The following is a 22,127-nucleotide window of genomic DNA, read 5'->3' on the forward strand; positions in this document are numbered from 1 at the left end:
CAGGGGTCAGTTCATGTAATAGGAAAAAACCAACAAAGCTGTGAAAAAGAACTCTGCATATTAAACTGCTAATTTCCATTAATGATAACGACTGCAGCTGGAATAAAATCATTCATTTTATAAAACATAAGCAAAAATTACCAACAAGATAATAGGACCATCCATGACCTTTGACCCAGCCTTGGTGTTACAGATGAATGTGATCAGTGTCTTCCTCTGCCACTTAGAACGAAGCAGTTCCATCTGGGCAGGTTCATTACATGTTTAATGTTTAATGATGTGGCCTCCTTCTAAAAAGCTACTGGAACCATCACAAAAGTAATGCATTGCTTCCTAATACAGAATTATAGGTCATCTGTGTCTTCTAATTTACCTGATTGAGAGCTTGTAGTCCACTTTTCTGATTCAAAAAGAATAACCAGAGAAGCAGATACCCCCTTTTCCAGAGAACTGGATATTGGCATTTGAAGATGCAGAAGGTCATCTTTGCCCTAGATTTTCCACTGATGGACCACCTGAGCTTTTCTGTGTATGCTAGGTAATGGCAGATCTCTCACTGTGTCACATTAATTGTTTGAGTGCAGGTAGTTTCACCTTGGTTGCAATGTCTTCTAATGAAGCCAGATTGTACAGCATAGCTCCTCTCAATTCTTTGTATGACTTGATACCTTTTGACTTGCCTAGGTTCGTAGAGATATTTAATAAATTAGGGAACACTACTTAGGGGGACTTTAAAGAATCCTGAGAAATCTGTATCAGACCATGCGTTGTACCCACCTATGTGGGAAAGTAGTGTGGAATATCTGAAATCTCTTAGTTTACCAGACAGAAAATCCTCTAGGTAGAGGAGCTCAATCTTTGCAGCTGAAAATAGCATGAAGAGCAAGGCATAATCCTGTTATACAACAGTAATAGCTAAAGGTTCAGGGTTTCTGATTCAATTTCTACAGTAGAACTTGCCTTGAAATTGGCTGTAGAATCATAAGCTGTATCTAGCTTCTGGATAGTCCGGTGCAATTACAGATGCAACAAAAACTAGCCTTTCCTTACCATCATTGTTGATCCTTCTGGTTTGGATCAGTGTTTACAGTTGAAAGATACGGGGTACAAAGCTATCTGCACTACCAAAAGCCCAGACCTTTTACAGAAGCCATAAGGAGTGTTAAATTCAACAAGCTACACTCTAACAGGCATGAAAACTTAAAGCCATGCACTGGCATTCGTGGCTAAAAATGCCACTTTATAGTCATATCAATTTCACAGCTGATGAGACATGGTAAACAAGGGTGGAGAGGATTTACTTTTTTTAAAAGGTATTCAAGAAATTGTATATGTATCTATATTTTTAAGGGCTTGTCCTCAGTGTACCACTTCGTTGCCTGGAATGAAAGAAAGCCAAAGCAAAACAACACTGAACATAAGGGGCACTAATAAAATATTATGTTCTGCATTTTTGGATTGCCAGCTGGGGCTTCCCTTGTGTTCACATCCATTTTTGTAAGAGTCCCAGCTCTGCATAAATTGCTATTGCAGTTAATAGATGTATTTGTGTGTGGGAAGGGATCAAGTTAAAAGAGGAGAATAGCTTCAGTTAAATACTTGTGGTATTTAAATCTTTGTACAGAAAAAGAATGTAACAATTTATTGCCATATGAATAATATTGTATGATCTCTCTGATCTGTATTATATTGCTTTGTATTTCTGTATACTGCAAAGATTATAACTTGTTAAATTCCTTAGCTTAATATCCTGCAATACATTACACCTGGCAAACCCCTGATTTCACTACAGTTTCAAAATAGTGAAGTATGTTACAGTAATTGTGTACATTATTCCTATGTCTCCATGGCTAATTTTAAGTTATGGATATATTGTTTGACTTTCAAGTGGGCAAAGTTCAGTTGGCCCTCAAACAGGAAATGTTCACTCATTGTAAAATAATGTGCTTTTTTTTCTAGCCTGTTATTTTTACAAGCTTGGTTGAAGGATTTTCAAGGTGGTTTTGTAGATCTTGGAAGGTTAAAAACCTGTAATATTTCCGAGCACGTCTTTAAGCATCTGTGCACACACACCTTTGTTTTGGTGCCTGTAAAATGGCACATAATCATACTGATGGGTAACTGAGTAACACTCCAAAAGATGACCATACAAGTGATCACGCTGCTCAAAGGCTTTAAGGAAAGTCAAGTCTTCTTTTGTTTTTCAGTCTGGTAAATCAAAATAAAGCAGAAGAGTATTTATAATAAGTGGCATTAAGCACTTTTCTGCATTATTCTTGTTACATTATCCTTTGTAATCAGGAAATCTTGTCTCAATTAAGCAGACAGCATTGCTGTGAGTACTGCTGTGTTTACCCATTGGTCTCCTCTTTCATGTGGTTACCGTACTTCCAGGATCATAAGGCGTATTCCCTGACTTCCTGCCATGATAGTGTGGGATGCTAGTGGCGAGAAACTCGCTTGTTTAGTTCTAGCATTTGCAGTTACCAGTCCTACACTTGTCCTTGGAAGATAGGGTGACAAACTCCTGAGACTCTCACAGGATCTGAGGGTGTAGCATGCTCCTCTGACCTCCTCATCTGTCTCTTGTTTTCTTTGCTCGGTTTCACACTGAGCCCAACTTGTCCCAGATTCAGTTAAAAGAATACTAAATCTGATTTATTCTAGCAAAAGCAAGATTTAATGAAGTTTGCAAGTTTTGGCCAGAAAGTGGAAAATTAATCAATGATTTTTTTTTTTTTTTTTTTTTTTTAAATCATTGACTAAAGCATTATTATTGTTCTTAAGTTTTTCCCTAGAAGTATTGCCTTTGGAGAGCAGGAGTTGAATTCTAGCCATAACCTCCTCAGGAAACCTTTTCCAAATCTATCTACTCTTCAACATGCCGAGCTACTAAAATCTTTTCATAGCTTCACAAAAATTCATAGCTTACTTCTTACAAGAAGTCTTGCTCTTGCAGATTCACAGAGGGAAGCTTGCAGAATGAAGACTTTGCACAGCAGTTATGTAAAAAAACCCAAACACGTTCAAAGTGTGGGGAGAGCAAATTATGTTACTGTATAGCTCCTACTTTTTTCCTAACCTATTTTTCATACTGGTTTAGTTTGGCATTGATAAAGAGAACCTATCTCAAAATTCACCTTGATCAATGACTACAGTTAAAATTATTCTAGCCAACTCTGTTTAAAAATGGCACAGGAATTCCCTTTACTCTTTCTAAGGCATTATGTTAAAAAACATTTATGAAACACTCTGTGAATTTAGCAATTAGAAGCAAGTGCACTGAGATAAGTCAAAATTTATACTGATTGTATAAGTCAAAAAAATACTGCATGCTGGATTCTATAGCAGATACTTTCAGATAATATCAGTGTTTTAAATCTTCCTTAGAAAGACGTTAGTTTTTATTCCAAGTTGTCCTATGTGCAGAGCAACCTAGCTTTACACCGCATGTTAGACACAAGGTTAAACTGATGTAAATAAAGATGCACCAGGCTTTTGCTTGCAAACAAAGCATCAGTGAACAGGATGGTGTTGAAGATCATTTTATAAGGACTCCCAGTCCAGCCCCAGCTGCAGTTTTATGGCTTACTTATCAAACTAGAGAGCATTTCTGGGGAGCTGAAACAAGTCATATGGTGTAAGAAGCTGGAGGCAATTCCAAGTGAGGAAGAATTTTCTCAGAAAAAAGATGTAAATGCTGAGTTAGTTTGCAGATTCTACCAGTGCATGTGACTGTCAGACAACTAGGTGGAGGGAATGAGAAGGCGACAGCAATGAAGATCTTGGTCGAATTCTCCTGCTATGTTTTCTGCTTCACAGAGCAAAGTGTGCCCCTGTAATCTTGTAAATATGTGCTTTCACAAGTTCATTTCATCTAGGTATTTAAGGGCTCAATAGCTTTTTGCTTGGTTGCAATCATTTGCTTGGTTTTATTACTTTTTCAACATATAACTTATATTATTACTTATACCCAAATTAAATGCATGTTACATGTTAGCTACATCCAGACTCTTGTGTGCACAACTGCTTACACCAAGTTTGGATATGAGCCATTCCCATTTGTTTTCTTCTCTTTCTGTAACTTCTAGTTGTGAAAATGCCCCCAGCTTAAGTCTTAAAAATGGCTTTCTTGCACCAAATCTCAGGGAGAAGGAAGTGAGTCTCTTAAGGGGCAGATTTTGTGTTAACACATGGACTTTTTTCCTCCCAACACTGTTGTCATACTGAAAGGGAAACTGCCATAAGGTCGGTATCTGCCAGATTCAGGAGGAAATCTGAGTTTTTATTGGAAAGTATACTTTGACTGATAAAAAAAGTTTAAAATAACTCAGGGAGTAAAGTAGTTTTAAGTTGATGTCATAAGGTCACTTTTCCTTCAATTTATGTCTCTTGGTCTGTTCATGCTGGAAGCAGTGCAAATAGTAGGGCAACTTCTACAATAATAAGGACTCTTTATGCATAAAGGGAATGGCTTCCAAAACTCACTAAGTGCTCCCTGCTCCCTGTTATTGACTACATCACTGTATTGTTCTTTCTCTTCATTCACTCATCCTTACTAAAAAGATTTCTGAATATTTGGAAGATTTTTAGATTTGCTGAACTTTAAACCATGTTTGAAATGCAGCATGGCTTCATCGTCACTGCCTACCAGAGCTCCAATTTCTGCATGCATGACAACTAGGAAAACAGAAGAAAAGACAACAAATTATTCAGAAAACCAGGGAAAAATGTGGTTAAAGTGTTCCTTGTTACTGTTCAGTTTTGTTAACCACTCCTTTTAAGAACTTCTTTTTTCCTCTCTTGCTTTGTCTCTGTACTTATTGATAAAATACCAGGTTTAAGGAAAAAAAACCTGTGTCCTTCAAATAAAACATTTCTCTTGGAAATTTCACTTTGGTTTAAAAAAAGATAATTTTTCCTTGGAAAAACACTTTGAAACTTGCTGCTTTCTGTCTAACATCAAGTAGTAGGTGATTCCCGTATGGCCACTCTGATTTACATCCTCTGTATCTCTTTTTCTAGCCTTTTCACAATAGGTAATTCTTCACTCAGTGACACTCACAAATTAATTGAAGCTTTTTTCTTTTTTTGAAAAGCAAAGAGGAGAATTATAAAGTATTAACATTTAAATTCGGTTATATTTCCAGTTCTCATATAGAAGAACTCATTTTACTTTATGTCTAAGCTGCACATAGTCCTTTCGTGCTTATCCAGAAGGATTGTACAGAACTTTCATGGGCAGAAAAGTCCTGTACATCCCCTAGTTGATTTCTTAAATGTATGTTCTAAGTGTCTGTTTCAGCCTAGTTAAGAAGAGATGGACAAAAGATTCCACTGACTTTCTGAACAATGAATCTTCAGAGCTTGAAAATGCATGTATCATCTATACCTGACCAAAGGATGGTGATTGTCTTTGACTGAAACTTTTAAAGTTGAAGGGTTTTGTCTTGCACAGGGAAAAAAAAAACCAACTCAACCCCCCAAACCAATCTGAGTGGTCTTAGATTATAATAAAGGAGTTATTTTATTTTTTCTAACCATATGAGTATTGTCCTGAGCTGCAGAGGGACACAGAGCCCTTGGTCTCCTTTGTGGTAGAATTTCTTATTCAGGATGATGTAGCTCAGGGAAACATATCTCTGTGTTTCAAACTTCTCTCCTACTGAGAGTGCTTCAGCTCTTTATGTTTTCTACCTTGAAGGCAGAAATTCCTTTCTGTTTCATCCCTCTGTGATAACTGATGAACAATTCTGAAGAGAGCTGCCCAGCCCTGTGTACCAGCTCCTTTTGCCAGCTCCTAAGTTTCTCCTTAGCTTGTTTAGTGTGTATGTTAAATATGTGCACACACATAAATAGATCTGGGGTGATTCTAAACTGTTTGTGAGGAATCGCATAGCCACAGCATTATAAAATAATTTAGGGCGGAAGGAACCTCTGGCAGTCTAGTCCAATCCCCTGCTCAAAGACATTCTTTTGAGACCAGGTTATTCAGGGATGTCTGATCAAGTTTTGAACACCTCAAAGGGTTGATTGAGCTCCTGCAGCTTCTTTAAGCTCTGTGCCAGTATTTGATCACACTCTTTTTTTTTTCATCGTGTCAAATTAGAATTTATGATGTTCCAGATGATGTTTGTTGTCTCTTGTCCTATCACTACTCACCTCTGTGAAGAGACTGGTTCCATCTTCCTTTTATCCTCTGGTCAGATAGTCATAGACAGCAGTAAGGTTTCCCCTTTACCTTCCCTTCTCAGGGCTGAAGGGACCCTGCTCTCACAGCCCCTTCTTGCACCCAGGTGCTCCGGTGCTGTGCCTTGCCTGGGTGCCACTGTGGCATTTGCTCCAGTAGGTAACTCCTGCTCATGTGGGCTCGAACTGGTATTTGCTGATGCATTTCCACAGAAAAGAAAGGATATGGGGCACCTTTGTGTTGCTGATGGAGTCCTGCCAGTGGGTTGTCTTGCAGCCCAGTGCAACACAGAAGGAGAAGGCGGAGGAATGATTTTTCCCTGCTCTTGCCTCAGCTCCCGGGAGGGCTCATGTACAAAGCCTTGCAAGGGGGGCAGTGCAAATGTCTTTGTCCTAGCCCTCTCTCTCACTGTGCTGAGTTCTCTGTGTCAGTCTGTGGTAGCAGAGATGTGGCAGCACCACTTTCTGGTGCCCTGGTTCACGTCACCATGTTAGGAGTTCATTATGTCTCATGACAGTGAGTCAGAGCAGTTCAGCGATTTGCTCCTCACTTTCCTGTGTGTGGTACTGTGCACAGAGGAGTGTAACTACATGAAACTGTAGCAATTTTTTCCTTAAGATGGGAATGTGGCAGCTGAGAAAACCTGCCTTTTTCCAGAGATGTAATGAAGCCTTTGGATGAAAAAAGTACAATAGTCCTTAAGAGTCAAGTGTGACTCTGTTACTGTGAATACAAATGGTGAAAATTTACATAAGTTACACCATTCTGTTTTCTTTCTTTTACTCCTTTTTTTTTTTTTTTTTTTGATAAAAAGTGGCCTTGCTTATTGTCTTCTGCATGCTCTGGAATGTGGGAATACTACATCAATGCAACCATGGCAAGTATGACTTTGAGGCACAAGAAAATTAAAGATATTTATCAAAGTATTTTCATCTCTTTGGAGAAAATTGTTGTTGCTGAGTTCCCATGCTACCTGAAACAAGCTCTTGGTGGATTTAAGCAAAATATTACAAGTATCACATTCCTCTGTTTTCTGTTTAGCTTGTCTTCTTGGGAAATAACTATGCTTTTATGATTTTTTTAGATAATGGGTTTTTACCCTTCAATCCACTATTAGCATCATGTTATTATTTAGAAAGAGATCTAAAGAGGAATGTTTTTATGCAAAGCTTGTTTTCTTTTGAATATCTCATAGCAAGTATCAAGTGTCTCAATGCTATACCTAAGCCATTTAGTAATACTAAAGCAACAGCTGAGTTTGTTCTAAATTCAATGCTTTGTAAGCAAATAAAAGGTGTTGTGACTGGCCTTGGTGCAATACACACAGCTGGATAAAGCACAATGTGCCTTTAGAGACCAGCTGACAGATATGGGGATGTGAGGGAGCAGAAGCAGCTGAAGAGACCTTTCCTTGTGCTCCCTATGGAGAATATAAGTATGCTGTATCAGAGATGTTCAGCTGGATGCTAGTCCAGCTGTCAAAACAGAGGCAGGATCCCCTGGGTTCCACAGCAGCAGCTTTATTTCCTCTTTCAACACAATAGACTTGGCATTGCCCTCATTAGCACCACTTCTTTACCCAAGTACCTGTCAGGCACAAATAGGTTTAATATCTATTTTATTTGTTAGAACAAAGAACAGGGTCAAGGTCCTACCACTGGAGTCCATGTTAGGCTTTGCAGTGGTCAAACAGAGGTCAAACAGCCTAGCCCAAAGACAAACATTTTTATTAAAAATACTTCTCTGAAAGCACAAATCAAAGAATTTTCTTCTGTGCTACATTACTAAGTGTGGAACTTCACCAGTAATGTTCAGAAATGGGGGCAGTAACCAGCCTTTTGTCACCTGGTTTGTGGAAATTGGAGGTGTATATGAAAATCACATGGTATAATGGGAAAACTCAGGTAGCAAATACCCTAGAGGATGGACTGCCAACATGGAAATGGAAGTTTATGGGGCCTGAACTCCCCTGACAGTGCCTGCCCTGAGCTGAAAATACCAACTCGCTCAAGCTATCTGCACTTGGACTTTACCAGGCCAGCACAGGTTCAGCTTGCCATGTTGATTTATGGTATCTGTTGTGCCAAATCCACCTTATCTATTTTTGAAATTTGTCTGATCCTGGGTCTCAGCTCAATAAGCTGTTCTGTACTCATATAATTCTGCAGAGAACCAGAGATGTCTTGTGCATCTGTAATACATGGAGGACTGGGAGTTGAATCTACTTTGGTAGGACTCAAAGAATTGTTATATGGAAACAGTTTAAATAAATGTGTAGATGCTTTGAAGACTCCTTCTTTAAAGATACTAGTCATACAACCAAAATGTTTTAAGAGCTTGTATTAGGTAAATCCCAAATTTCCATCCTCTGGAAATGCTGTCTTCTTTCAGAAATGCCACTTGGAATAGTTTCTGACTTGGGACCAGTAAACTTGTATAGCCTGGAACACCTCTAGGATCTGAACTAGCATTTCAAATTGGATTACTAAACTTGGATTAACTGGCTGTCTATGAACAGCTGTCAAACCAATTTCACAAATGATGAGGTGAATAATTCCAACAAGGATGCAAAAGCTGGCATGGAAGTAGGATACAGCCACTGCCAGCCTCTCTCTATAGTTCCGGGGCATCACCAGTTTTGTATGGTCTTGGGCTGCTCACAAAGTAAAGGGCTTACAGTAGCCAGAGCAGACATTTTGAAGTTAGAATTATGGGTAAAAAGACTGATTTTGATACCTTGTTTGGTTGGAAAGGGAAGGCTTGCATTTTTAGTACAGCAGTAAACAAATGCAGAATGTGGGAGGAAAAGATGACTCAGAAAACACCAGTGTAGTCTGATGTTTGTATTACAGCATAATAAATGGCCTGTTTTGTATGTATCTGAATGCACAAGGACAGAATGCAGATGAACCTAATAAAATTATCCTAATCACTAGGATGACAGCCTCTCTGCATGAAAGAAAAATTGATGTTGGCCTCACATGGAAAAGGAGATGTGTCTTAATTTTGTAGTGTTCTTTCCATGTAGAAAGGATGACATTTAAGATTTCTTTTTTAATGAAGTGTTAGACTTTTCTGTCAAATGGCACTTTGTATAACTCAAGCAATTAAACACAAAAATAAATGCTTTCTTTTGTGAGAAAACATTTTTGGGTTGGGGGTGTTCTTTTGGAAGCTCATGTATTGATTTGTTGTTTGTTTGCTTGTTTGTTTGTTTTTTCAAACTAAGAAAGCTGAAAATAGAAACAGGAAGGATTAGGATTAGAAATTGTGACAGTGGAGTGTGGGGCTTTTATGAAGCTTCCATAAACACCTTAAAACAGAAACCTGAGTGAAAATGTGTCAGCATTTTGGAGCAAAATCAGGTTTATAAAAAAATGAAGTATTTTTGAAATTACTTTGGAGACCATTGATAGTAGAGCTTATATCTTGACAGGAGATCTTAATCACTTAATGCTGCAGATAGATACAGCTTCACTTTTTTCCTGAGTCCTCTGTCTTTCACCTTAAAGATTAGAATTATTGTTCCTGCCCAAACTCAAATGTCTTTTAATGGATTTTAATTGTGTTCCCCTGTTTGAATCCTTTTGGGTTTTTATCCACGTGAAACAATTAAAAAATCTATTAATAATTTTTATGTCATATTGTTTGAATTTAATTTATTTCAATACAGTAAAATTTAAGATAGTTCATATTTCTCTAAAGGGGCAGACTTAAATGAGGAGAGTGGAATTAGCATTAGCTAAAGTTATGACGATGATTTATGACAGCTGAACATTAAATATTTTTTGTCTTCATCTAACATTTTTTGTCATAATATCTCCCTGAAGGAGATGCAATCAGACTTCAAGCTGTTTCACTAATTCTTTCATACAGAGTCTGGGATGCTAAAGGATTTCTGCCAATGCAGAGTGGCTGGAATGTCTTTCAAGCTGTGATGAATGTGTTGAGTTTTAATACCAATTATTATACTTCATGGGCTCATTGGCTATATTAATATTGCACTCAGTGCTATTACTAAAACTTTTGATAGTAATAAATTGAGAGAGCATGACATCAAAGTATGCATATCTTGACTTTATATTAGTTTCTTTTATTTTATTATAGCTTTGCTTCAAGAAAGTTTGGAAAAATATATAGATTTAATTTCTCATATCTTTTAAACATGTACCTGATATATATTATTTTCCATTTTAGGTTAGCAGTCTTACTCATCTCAGGTTATGTGTGTTAGAGAAAACAAAACTGAGTTATAATTTCAGCTCACGAAAGCTGGATTCAATTAAATACTGGTCCTGCTTTGACTAAATGATCCCATAAAGTCACTTCCAGCCTGATTTATTGTATAGTTTAGAGATTTTAATGCAATATCAATATAGATTCTTTAAGTTCATTAATTCACATATTATGAGGATTTTCCCTTTGCCAGAGACAGCTTTAACACTGCTTATCATCAAAGACAAACGTTTTAATCTGGGAACCTATCTTTTGCTTTCAATTACAGAATTCATTGCTATTGACATAACATTGGTGCTATGAAGTTCATTTATATCTGTTTCAGATCATACATTTTTTTTCTCTACATGTGCTATAAACTCATAATTGCCTTTAGAAATCCCTGAAGATCCAGAAATTGCAGAAGAATATTATAAAGATGAGTTTGAATCCTGTTCAGAAGACAGTGAAGAGGAGGAAGATGCAGAATTGTCATGGATGGTCTCTAAGACAAATCACCAGGTATACGTGACCATTGGGAACACAGTATACATTTATGGTCATTTTCCATGAGAAAACTGGGTTCCCAGAATTTGTCCTACTGACATTGCTGAATTTTTTTTTTTTTGTTAGGGGTGTGTGTATATATCAATAGCATGAATTAATTATATGTGTACTATAAGATATTGATAAGAAAGATTTTTGCATTCCTTCAAGATTAAAAATAACACTCCCATGAATGCCTTAAGGTAGATCATTGTCAGAAAACATCCTTGTGACTCTAAAACCCTCAGAGTGGGATCCTCTCAAATGCTAGCTATGATTTAAATTAAATTAAAGCTGAAGGTATACTTCAGGCATAAGATCTAAGTTCCAGCTCTAATTCCCAGGCAAAGATAGACACCTCTAGTTCCTCCCTATATTAGACATATTTTCTAGGACAGTGTGACGAACTATGAGCCTAAACAGCTGCAAGACTTGACCAGCAAATCCGTAGACTTTCCCACATCACAGAAAGTGTCAGTGAAGAGAAAACTTATTGTTGAAAGGCTTAAAGTGGCTTTATCAGTTGAGGCTGCCACAAGAAAGTCAGGGATTGCAGTGTGAAGGTTGAAGATTATTGGAGAAGGCACCTAATTTAGATCTGATCAGAATGAGCTGAGATGAATCTTGTCTCCAGTGATCAAGTCTCAGTGAAATCAATAAACTTAAGTGCCTGAGGCAGTTCTGAAAATGGATCTTCCTAAGGCATTCAGGATCTATTAATTTTTCTCATGGGCCACCAGTTTCAAGCATGACCTACAGTGGCTTTATCTGGTTCTGCCTAGGAACATTTACTTTATTCTGTGATCATGTGCAAAGTTTGCAGAACAGGGTGTGATATCTTCTGCATTTCAGGGAACTGGCCAACTAGACTAGTACTCTTCACTAAATTATAAATAGCTTGTGGTTTTTGAAAAATTTGAACTAATAGCTTCTTTGAGACATAGTTCTTAAGGCAAAAATAAAGTGTGAGAAAGCAGAGCTCTACTTTTGCCACAGTAGCAGGGAATCCTGACATTGTCCCGCAAGTAAAACTTGAAGTTTACTCAGAAACAGCTTCATTCAGTCTAAAAATGTCCTCCTAGCTTTCAAATTAAACACGCGTGATGCCTTAAAATTCGGGAGCAATTTGTACAGTAGTGGTCTAAAGAAAATTATTAGTCAATTGTAAAACAGTGGAATATCTTAGACAATTTTTTTTTTCAGTTTGCTGGGTTTATGCTTACCTACAACACATAGACATACAAAGAAACCATTGCCCAGAAAGTCTACCACAAGATACTCTTGAAAACGAAATTACTGCTCATTTTCATCAGACTCTGAGAGAATTTTTCTTTTTTAGAATGCCTTTTGAAATTTTCATTCAGCTTTCATTGATGGTATCGTTAAGTGTCAATCAGTAGTGTTTTTGTACAGGAAGACTGCTGCTTAGAATTAATGAAGGGCAGAAGATAAAAATAGATTTCTCAGTAATGCAGAATAAATTATGTGTTGGCATTCGGATGTGAGCAGCCACAGTCCCTCACGCTGCAGTGACTAATAATTCTGTGCTGACAAGAACCAGCATGGTGGGCTGGAAGAGCCATCCCACGGGCACCCCGTTGTCTCTGTCCAGTCCCAGTGGCCCTGAGGCTTTGCTTTACCAGCACACAGAGCACTGACCCTCTGTGAACTGGCCTGCACAGACTGACTGGGATGCAGCCCTGTGACCGTTTGCCTTTTGACGCTTCCTCTATCAAAGAAGCTAATTATCTGTGCTTTTCTCATGTTGACCCCAGCACGTTAAGATATTCATTACGTGTGTTTCTGGGTATTGACATAATTACCTTTTCTATTTCTTGGGAAGTGAAAATAGGCAATTTTTGCTTTCTCAAGTGAAAAATTCTATAGTAAGTCCGAGGTCAAAGCAGAATGAACGTAGCTGTGCGAATCTGAACACCTCTGTCTGAACTCAACAAACAGAAGGGCAGTACTGTGAGGGGAAGTAAGCAAGCATTTTTAGGGAGCAAACATCTAATGCAGGTTGGATGGAATATTCAGAGAAGTCCCTCTTTGGTGATTATAAAGGGATCTACAATTATTAACATGCACACAACATCTCTCTTCTGGATGTCAACAGTTATGTGAGATGAATCCCACTCAGAGGTAGGTGGGATCATGCTCAGTATTAATAATAAGCTTCAAATCCTACTAGAATAGCAAAGGTTTGCTTCTGCAGTCATTTACTTAATACCAAAAATCCTACTTCAATTTCTGTGGTGGGATTCATACTCTTAAACCCTTTCTTCAAAGATACCTTAAATCAAGCTCTTGAAGGTGTGTCCTAGAAAAGAAATCATTCCACTGCAACACGGTAAGGACTTGCAAGCTAATTTCTGCAAATCTCTCAAATTTCCGATTCCAAGATTGCTTTTCTAGTTACTTTTGTGCAGAGAGTGCAGAAGTGCTGCATCTGGTGGTGCTCTCTGGTGACCCCATTATTTCAAACAAGGATTAAAAAAAATGCAGTAGCATGGGGTCAGAAAAGTCATCCAACTGAAAAGCATATTAAGGTGCAAGTGTAGAAAGGGATATGAGGTGTTTATTGAAGCTATATTAGGCTTCCACAGATGTCAAGATGGCCTGAGAAGTAGTGGCCTCGTGGGATGTAAGACCATTTAGGAAGGTAGAGTTAGGCACTGAAACAATGTAATTTTAAAGGTTTAGGATGGGAGTTGAGACAGCTTTTTTTTTCATGTTGATACCTTTCAATACAGCCTATCTGATTTCAGCTACATTGTCCAGCACTGGAGTTTAGTGTCCTTTGTTCCTTTTTTTTGGAGCAGAAATGCACATTGACAGATTTCAAGGAACAATTTGCCAATTACTTTTCCAGACCTCCACCTCTTCAAGCCAGTGGCTCTTTTCCTCATGTTTTTTTTAACTAGGAGAAACAATTTCTTATTGGGGGAAATAATGAAAGAGAATGACAAACTGTTTTTAAAAACATTTTAATATGTGATGCTTAACAGAGGTTTGATCTTGAAACTTGAAACTGAAAAATTAGTGTGTAATGAAGCTTCCATTGGCTTTGATTTAGCTGAGATGCTAGTGGATGCTCCTTACTGCAGTTCATCACCATTCTCTTAGTGGTTTTTGTCAGCACCCATAATAACAAATTCACCCTCTTCATTATGACAAAGTCTGCTACTGTGATGCAGTTGGTTCCTATTTTCAAATTCCAAGTTGCTTCTGAGATTGTCAAGCCAGACAATCAGCTGGCATAAATTATCATAGCTCCAGCAGCTCTGAGTGGTCTGTGTGCTGTGACCCCAAAGATGCTCCACTGGGTTCCTAACACATGCCTCAGCATGGCTTGTGGCTGTTAGAAATGGGGTTGTTTGTTCTGAATCCGAAATGTGCAAGCATTCACCCACAGTGGCCCTTATGCAAAGGAGTGCTTCTCTTCTGGGCATGTTTCTCCATTCTGTAGTGCTTTTCTTTCTCTGCAGAAAAAAGAGAAAGATTAAAGAAATATATTAAATGAAACAGCTAAATCCTCTTCCAGTGCTAAACCCAAGTGGGGAAAAGACAGGAGTCATGAAAGAGGTGAAAATATATCTTTTGTCTTACAGCATAATGAGAAAAAGACAGTTTTGTTGTTATAATTGGAGTAAATATGATGTCCTGTTGTGAGAAGTCAAAGGTTTGGGAATTACAGACTTTATCCTCTAAAAAAAGGGGGGGGAAAGGGTTTTATTAAAGCAATAATGTTGTATATGGTTATTTACTATGCTTTTGTTTATCTGTCTGTAGATTTGTGGTTAACTGTAAGTGATAATGAAAGTAAAAATAATTACAAAGTTAAATTAACAGAAAATCAATATAAATTTTTAGTTTTGAATGAAAAAGATTTAATAACTTTTTAATGAAGTCCTAATGGTTCTTTTTTTCAGAAGTACAGAGAAATTATATCTATAATACTAAGTCTATCTTAATTCAGTATTTAATATGTACTATATGTATTAACATTGCATTCTCTAGCATTTCCTGGCTGCAGAACTGGAAACCCTTGTGCTGACTTGATCAAATCAGGACCCCACAGACTGCTCCAAAAGGGCAAAGAGGCTCCTTCAAACCTGTGAGCTTGGGGGTTACCTATTGCAATCACCAACCAAGAAGCTGATTCCCACCTTGCAAACCTCAGCTAAAGTAGCAGAGCCTGTTTCAAATACAAGCCCATGAAACAACTTGGGGTGAAGAATAGTTAGTTTATGCTCATCCATAACAGCTTCCACTTGCACCAGAAGGTCCCAGTCATTGCCAACAATTACTGCTGTCCTGTTTAGGTCTCCTGGCAGTTCCTAAGTTTGAGAAATTTAGAATGAGCATTTTTAGTAAGATCACAGAACATAAAGCAGATTGTCCATTGTAGAAGTGGATGTCAATATTGTTTCTTTTTATTCCATTGTTTTAAGTCTTAAAGGCATAGAGTGCTGAATATTTTTTTAAAATGTGTATTTTTGACGTGTTTTCTAGCAAGGTCAAGATTTTGACTGTCAGTTTTAAATAGTCAAGAAAGCTGTGTTGTCAAATATGATATGGCAGCAGCTTCTACACAGTCAGAGTCCAAGTTTTTCTTGGACTTTCATTAAATTGTGATGTGCTTCCTGGACAGCTATCATCGCTTAATGGCCAGAACTTTAAATTTCATCTGTGTACACAAACAGCATTTCATATGAAAGATATCATGGAAAAACTGTTAGCCATCTGTTTGGTAAGAGAGCACTTGAAATATAAAAATGTTAAAATCTCTTCTTAATTAAAAAATTTTCAATTAGTTGTTGTTATTAGACACGCAAGTAGATGCAATTACACGAAGGATAAGTATTAATTTACTGTGGGCAACTATCATAAGCATAAAAAAGCTTGGCATAGTTAAAAAGTATATAATCGCCTTTTTCAATGTAATATTGTCTTAGATATTCCAGGACTAACTGATGATAAAATGCTGGTGTATTTTCAGACACTGCACACCACCCTCCACAGTAAATATATCTCCTTTAAACTTACGCACAGTTGTTCTAAACACTTGTGTATCTACAAGGAATCTGACTTAAAAAATTGTTTGGTTATAACATCATTCCAAGGCCTGATGTTTTAGGAGAAGAAAACATAGAAAAAGTCTTGGGCAATGTAACTTCTTTAAAGTCTAGTCTTGACACTTACTGGTGTGATATCCTCTGTGCTTGTGGGATTGTACCTCTGGTACATAGCATTTCTATTTAAGTTTGTGCTCACACTAATGCTATTCCTATTTCATTTGTTCACAGGACAGTGATATGGAGGCAATGGTTAAGTAAGTGGAGAGTGTCCTGAATAGCAGCTCATTGGGTAAGGTGATATCTCTTCTTTAGATAGCAGCAGGTATTAGCAGTTTGTATGCATCGCAGTCCAACTATTTCCATTTTGCAACAAAATAACTCAAAAAATGTGATCTCCTTGAAAATTATTTCCTTAATCTACTGCAGAGAAGTATAATTATACCAAAAGAAAAGGCATAAGCAGTTAAGTGCTTTGAAAAAAATAAAGCCATATAGCATGATAGTCAGAAGTGTAAAATGTTAACAAAAACTTGGCTACTGTCATTTTTTCTCCAGAGGAAAATATTTGAGGATATATAAGCTATTTAATAGTTTTAAGTCCTGGTAACAATAAGATAAAATGTGTTAAAATATTTAATTTTTTAAAAATTATGATCAAGATTTGAATAATACTTAATTTATATTACAGTATCTCATTATAGGTACAAAGAAAACAGTGAGAATTTAAGGTTGTAATTTAATCCTAAAATCTCTGGCAAAATATTGTCTATAAATTTAGAGTTTGAAAGCCTGGGTTCCTGTGGTCTACTTAAAAGCTAAAAAGAAAACTTATATGAAAGAAGATATTTACTGTGGCTGCTGTAGTTGCTGTCCTCGGAGGCCACTGGGTGGGACTGTGCCAGCAGCAGCCTGAGTGTGAGCTGCATGAAAGGCCAGCTAAATTCCCAAAGGCTCCCATGGGAACTGCAGTCTCATTTAGTTGCTTCATTTGCATTCGTTCAGTCGGGATAAACCTGACTCGGTATTCTAAAACCACAACACAGGAGAATCCTAGGAAGTTCTCCTTCCGGAGATTCTTCAGTGCTGAGCTCTGTTTCACCCTTGCTTGTGAGCATGGACAGATGGGAAGAGAGAGCCAAAGAGGAGGGATGAAAGGAAGTAGTCAAAGCTGTGGCCATCACAGTTTTGTAGCCACTGGTCACCTTCTGGGTCCCATGTCAGGGAGACCCTCAGGACTGAAGGAAGGAACACTTACATCCAATTTCTCTTCACATTGCAGAGAACCCCCTGTCTACAAATTCTGCACTCATTTATGCATTTGCAACATCATTGTCTGCAGTGGGTTTGCAGAAGTTAAAATACGGACAAAATTTTGCTCTGTGCTTTGATATTTTGTTATTTTAATTAAAGAGAGGAATTGCCTTGAAGGCTGCTGAGAACAAACAAGAATATTAGCCAAACAGTGGTGTTTTAAAAACAATCTTAGTATTAGAAACTCCCTTATCTTAATCTTTTTCATTCAATATTAAGGACAAGAAGCTTTTAAAAATTGTAATATTAAAGAATTAAATTGTACTTTTATCATTAAAAAAATCTCCAACCAGTCTGTGCTGAAACCTATAGCCTTTCTCCAAGCTAAGGTAGTAATTAGGTATGATTTTCTCCAAAGAAATACATCCATCTAAAAATAGAGGTTATATGATACAAGAATAAGTGGAAACAAACCCTACACAGTAATTAAGAAGAACTGCTGCTATAGCCTAAGCAATTAAATCAAAATTTCTGTCAAGGCAAGACAAGATCAGACAAAGCCTGAAGCCTTGCAGACTCAGTTCCAGATGTGTGGGCTGGTACAAGCAGTAGCAATATCATATTACTGAGCTACAGAGCTACAACACAATTATAATGGGTACTCCTGGATTTCATGTCAATAATAGGGAAATAGAAGCAGGAATCTGGCCAGAACAGAATTTCTTGTAGCGTCCTTCATTGTTAAAGTATTATGAAAAATTATGAGTTGTTTCAAGTGGTTGGTAGTTCTAAAAAATAGAACTTTTTTTTTTTTATGTCAGCAAAGGCTGTGATAAAAAGGATGCAATAAATATGCATTGTTTTCCAACAGGTGGAATTTGTTTAGTATCAACCTCAGTGTTTATAAAAGGACTTGGGAGGTAACTGAGTTTTCTCCTCAAGAAGTTCCACAGAGTCACTCCGAATACCAGAGCTTTAGTGTGGTACACAGTTGCTTTTGTGTTGGCTATACAGCTCCATGTGGAGTGCATTTGAAATAAGAGAGGCTATGCTGATAAACTGAAAAATTAGGAAGATCCCAGAAAAGAGCCGCAAAGGAAAAGGGAGTTTGAAAAACTCATTTTACAATTTACTAAATTTGCTTGGCATAAAGGAAAAGAAGGTTAGGGGCAGTTGGGTCGCTTTGTGTCATTTATGGATCAGGAATACACATCTGATTCTAACCTTTTATATCTTGTATAAAAAGGCATTGTAGGATCTCATGCATAGCAGTGAAAGCTAAAGAAAAGAAATCTGAAATACAGACAGAAGTTTGTGATTCAGTGGAGATAACAGCTTCACAACAAACAATGGCTTACAAAGAAATGCAGTAGATGCGCGTCACCAATTCTTTGGTCATTAGCAGAAATGTTTGTAGGAATGCCTTTGAGCCATAATTTATGAAAACTCTTACCGGATAATGCACGTGTGAATAAATTCCTTTCCCTACAGATCCTCAGTGAAAACCTCAAACTGATGCTCTATCACCTGAGAGGACAAAGATCTTTTGCCCTTTGCCCTGTGTTGTTCTGTGCAATACTGGGTTAGACACTTGGAGACATTCAAATACATTTAGAAAGCCACAATACCTGGTTTTGAAAAGTCACTGCTCTTGTTGTTTCATTTGATTTTGTTTAATGGATCAAGAATGATATATTGGATAAAAAATGCAAATAATTATCTGGTAACTTTTTGAAGAAGCATAGTTCCTTTTTGTGTGTTCATATGTGGGTACACAAAAATGCCTGAAGCTGGGTGCAAAATATATTATCAGTCAAGTAGCTGCTTCTAAGAAAATACCCTTGATATAGAAGTTGGAATGGTTATGAATCAGCCCAGCAAAATTTGTTGAGGTGTGCTGTAGCACCAGTGTGTCAAGCTCTTAGCAGTCTTTACTGAGAATTCATTTTTTTAATGTCTAACCACACCTTTGCAGCATTCTACAATCTTCAGTCCATGCTGCCTTGCAGTAGCCAGACAATCATATTAAATGGAGAGGAAGATAGAGAGTTTGCATGTAGAGATGAAGTTTTTCTTGGCCAGCTGCCAATGTGTAAAGTAGACAAAATAGGAATTATTTAGCCAGAAATCCCAGGGGAAAAAAAAAAAACCAAAACAAAACAAACAAGAAGGATGTCTTTAATAATGAAATGGCAGAGGAGAAGGAAATATTGTAGTAATAAATATACTGAATTCACTAAACAGAAAAAATATGCTGAGCTCTTACTACAGTGATATATCCTGTAATAATAGCAATGCCAGAATTTATCTGGTGCCTGTGGTTAAACATACTGTTTCTTAAGAGACTGCAAGGTTTGTATTTTCCTTAGGCCACTGGTGCTTGGTGCTCAGGGCATCAATTTTTAATTGGTTTCCAAGCACCACAGCCCTACATCTGGACCTTAATGCTGTGCCAACTGAGAGAGGAGCGTGCAACCCAGTAAGTCATGAGCATTGCTTTGTACAGCACCTGGAGTTTCCTCAGGGCTATCCTGAGGATAGCTGAATTTTCCAGTGCTGCTAAAGGAGTTGAATGCTTACAGAATCCATGTGAAAACATATGGATATACATGTGTACTGTTACAGGAAATGATCAGGAAATGTTTTTTGCATTAATGGATGAAATAATTGGTTGCCAGTAAGAACTGGGCTTCATTTTTCATCTTTCAAACTGCATTAACTATACCTGAGTTGTAATACTTAGGCACCAGACAACTCCTAGCCATTAGGTGTGAAGATAAGCTAGGAAAATGTTTTTAAATGTGCAATCGTTTGTCCATCCAGCTAACAGAATCAGGAATCCATTTCTTCTGTGGATACTTCTGAATCCAGCAGATACTCACTGTGAGTGATTCAGTAGGATCACTCACAATGGCAAGTTTTAATCTCAGTATTCAAATGTATGTGGTCAAGGTCTAGAATCATGTAAGATATAGGATCTATCTTAACTTATAGGATCTCTTGGGAGAGCTTGGATTGCACATTCCAGAGCATTTGGTGTTCTCTGGGGGTGTCTATACCAGCTCATAGAGGGAGGGTAGCTGCAAGCTCCCTCTGGCTGCATGTGATCTCTGTTAATGCAATCCAAACTCAGCCAAACCCCAGCTGAGTACGAGTTAAAAACCCTTGCTAGGAGGGGAGTGTGTGTTCTTTAAGATGAGGCACTGTGTTAACATGTTTGACTTTTGGCTTGTTCCTATCCTATGCAGAGCCCTCCCACACCTGTTCAGAATTTGAGTCCTGTGTGCCACAGACCACACATTTACACAAGATGTAGTCCCACCCTGATGCATCTTCTCCTCTTTTGGGAAGTGAAATCCTAATGCCAAACAATTTGCAAGAAGAAGCTAAAATAGCTGCTTTGTTTAGCTTAACAAATGGAAAGCTGAAATAGGATCTCTTTTTCCAATTATAAAGAAATGAAAGGAGTATGCAAAAGGGAAGGAAAGAACTGTGTAAGCCAAAGAAAAGAACTGGCACAGAAGGAAAATGAGCATGAACTGCTTGATAAAGAAGTTTTGTCAGGAAATAAGAGGGGAGATTTTAGCCACCAGCTCCCAGTGAGGCTTTGAAATTGTCTTTCAATAGGAGCGGTCAGAACAAAAAGTACATAAATTTCTTAGGAAAACCACAGACTTGTATGATGGAATGACTACATGAAATTGCAGCATATTTGAGCTGATAACCCTGACAGTCCTCTGTGATTCAGCATTTCTGTGTTCCTGTGGATGAGTACCTCAGTGGTATGTGAGCCCTAGGTCCTGAAATATTGCAATAGCTCACAAGGCCTGCAAACAGAAAGAGTGGGCATGTGTGTTTATGCACATGTATATTTCTCACACATGCATATGTACTTACATGTACAGGTATGTTTATATATATCTATTCTGTTTATATATATATATATATTCATACATAAAAAGAGTAGCTTTATCTGAAGGAGAGGTGATGTCGTAAGTTAAATACTTCCAGTTTACAGTAATGATGAAGCTAAAGGAGAGACTTGCCTGTTAGAAAGAATGTTCTTGCTCTTAAAAATGAGTACAAAAACAATGGAAGAAAATGCATATTACCTAAACAAATTTAATGTTATTGGATGTTAATCTGTCCCAGCACTTCCTCAAGTGATTGTCCTTTCTGTTGTAATTCCTTGTGTATCATACAGAAGGAAAATTGTTCTTACAATTCTGGTGTCTTTAAGCTATAAACCTACTTGTCCCTCAGAAAGGAGTTGCCCTTAATGTGCATTTAATAATCTCATTCATCTTTAATTAATGTGGCACTGCCTTGTGAGAAACAGGAATAGTCTTCCTCCTTCTGACTGCCCTTGATTCTGCAATAGAGCTCAGGGGATGAAGGTGAAAAAGGTTGTGTGTCTGTGCATTGATTTGTAGGCTCTACGACTGTCACCGGAGTGTCTCCAGGGGTGCCCCAGGGATTCAGAGCTCTCAACAGTGCAATGGCTGAGACCAAGCTGAAACACATGAGGGAGTAAGTAGCATATTTATGAGTTACCAATGTGCAGGCAAAGAATATGGATTTGAAAAACTGCAAAGCACAGCAAATAAAACCCCAAAATCCCATCAACAAGAAGAAATGGATGATAAGGTGTTTACAGATTTGCCTACTTACCTCCAGAGAGGATGAAAGTTGACCCTCACTTCCGATTGTTTACTTGTAAGCTGCACAATCACTGACATCACTCCAGTCTCTAGTTTGCCTTAATTGCTCTTGGTGTCACTCTGAATTTCACTTTCTTTATTAGCACAGCACATGCCCATAAATCACCTGCAGACGTACACATT

General features: G+C 37.7%; 1 protein-coding gene across 1 annotated transcript in view; it reads left to right on the forward strand.

Moving 5' to 3' along the window:
* Positions 1-22,127, forward strand: part of NEK11 (NIMA related kinase 11) — a gene marked incomplete at both ends in the record, with an annotated part of 78,598 nt that overhangs the window by 43,776 nt on the left and 12,695 nt on the right. The window contains 4 exon segments of the mRNA XM_082282732.1: positions 10,803-10,927; positions 16,261-16,287; positions 16,291-16,321; positions 21,717-21,813. Of these exon segments, the coding sequence (XP_082138858.1) occupies positions 10,803-10,927; positions 16,261-16,287; positions 16,291-16,321; positions 21,717-21,813 (280 nt within the window).

The sequence above is a fragment of the Coloeus monedula genome (assembly GCF_965178545.1).
Source record: "Coloeus monedula genome assembly, chromosome: 1".
NCBI classification, from domain to species: domain Eukaryota; kingdom Metazoa; phylum Chordata; class Aves; order Passeriformes; family Corvidae; genus Coloeus; species Coloeus monedula.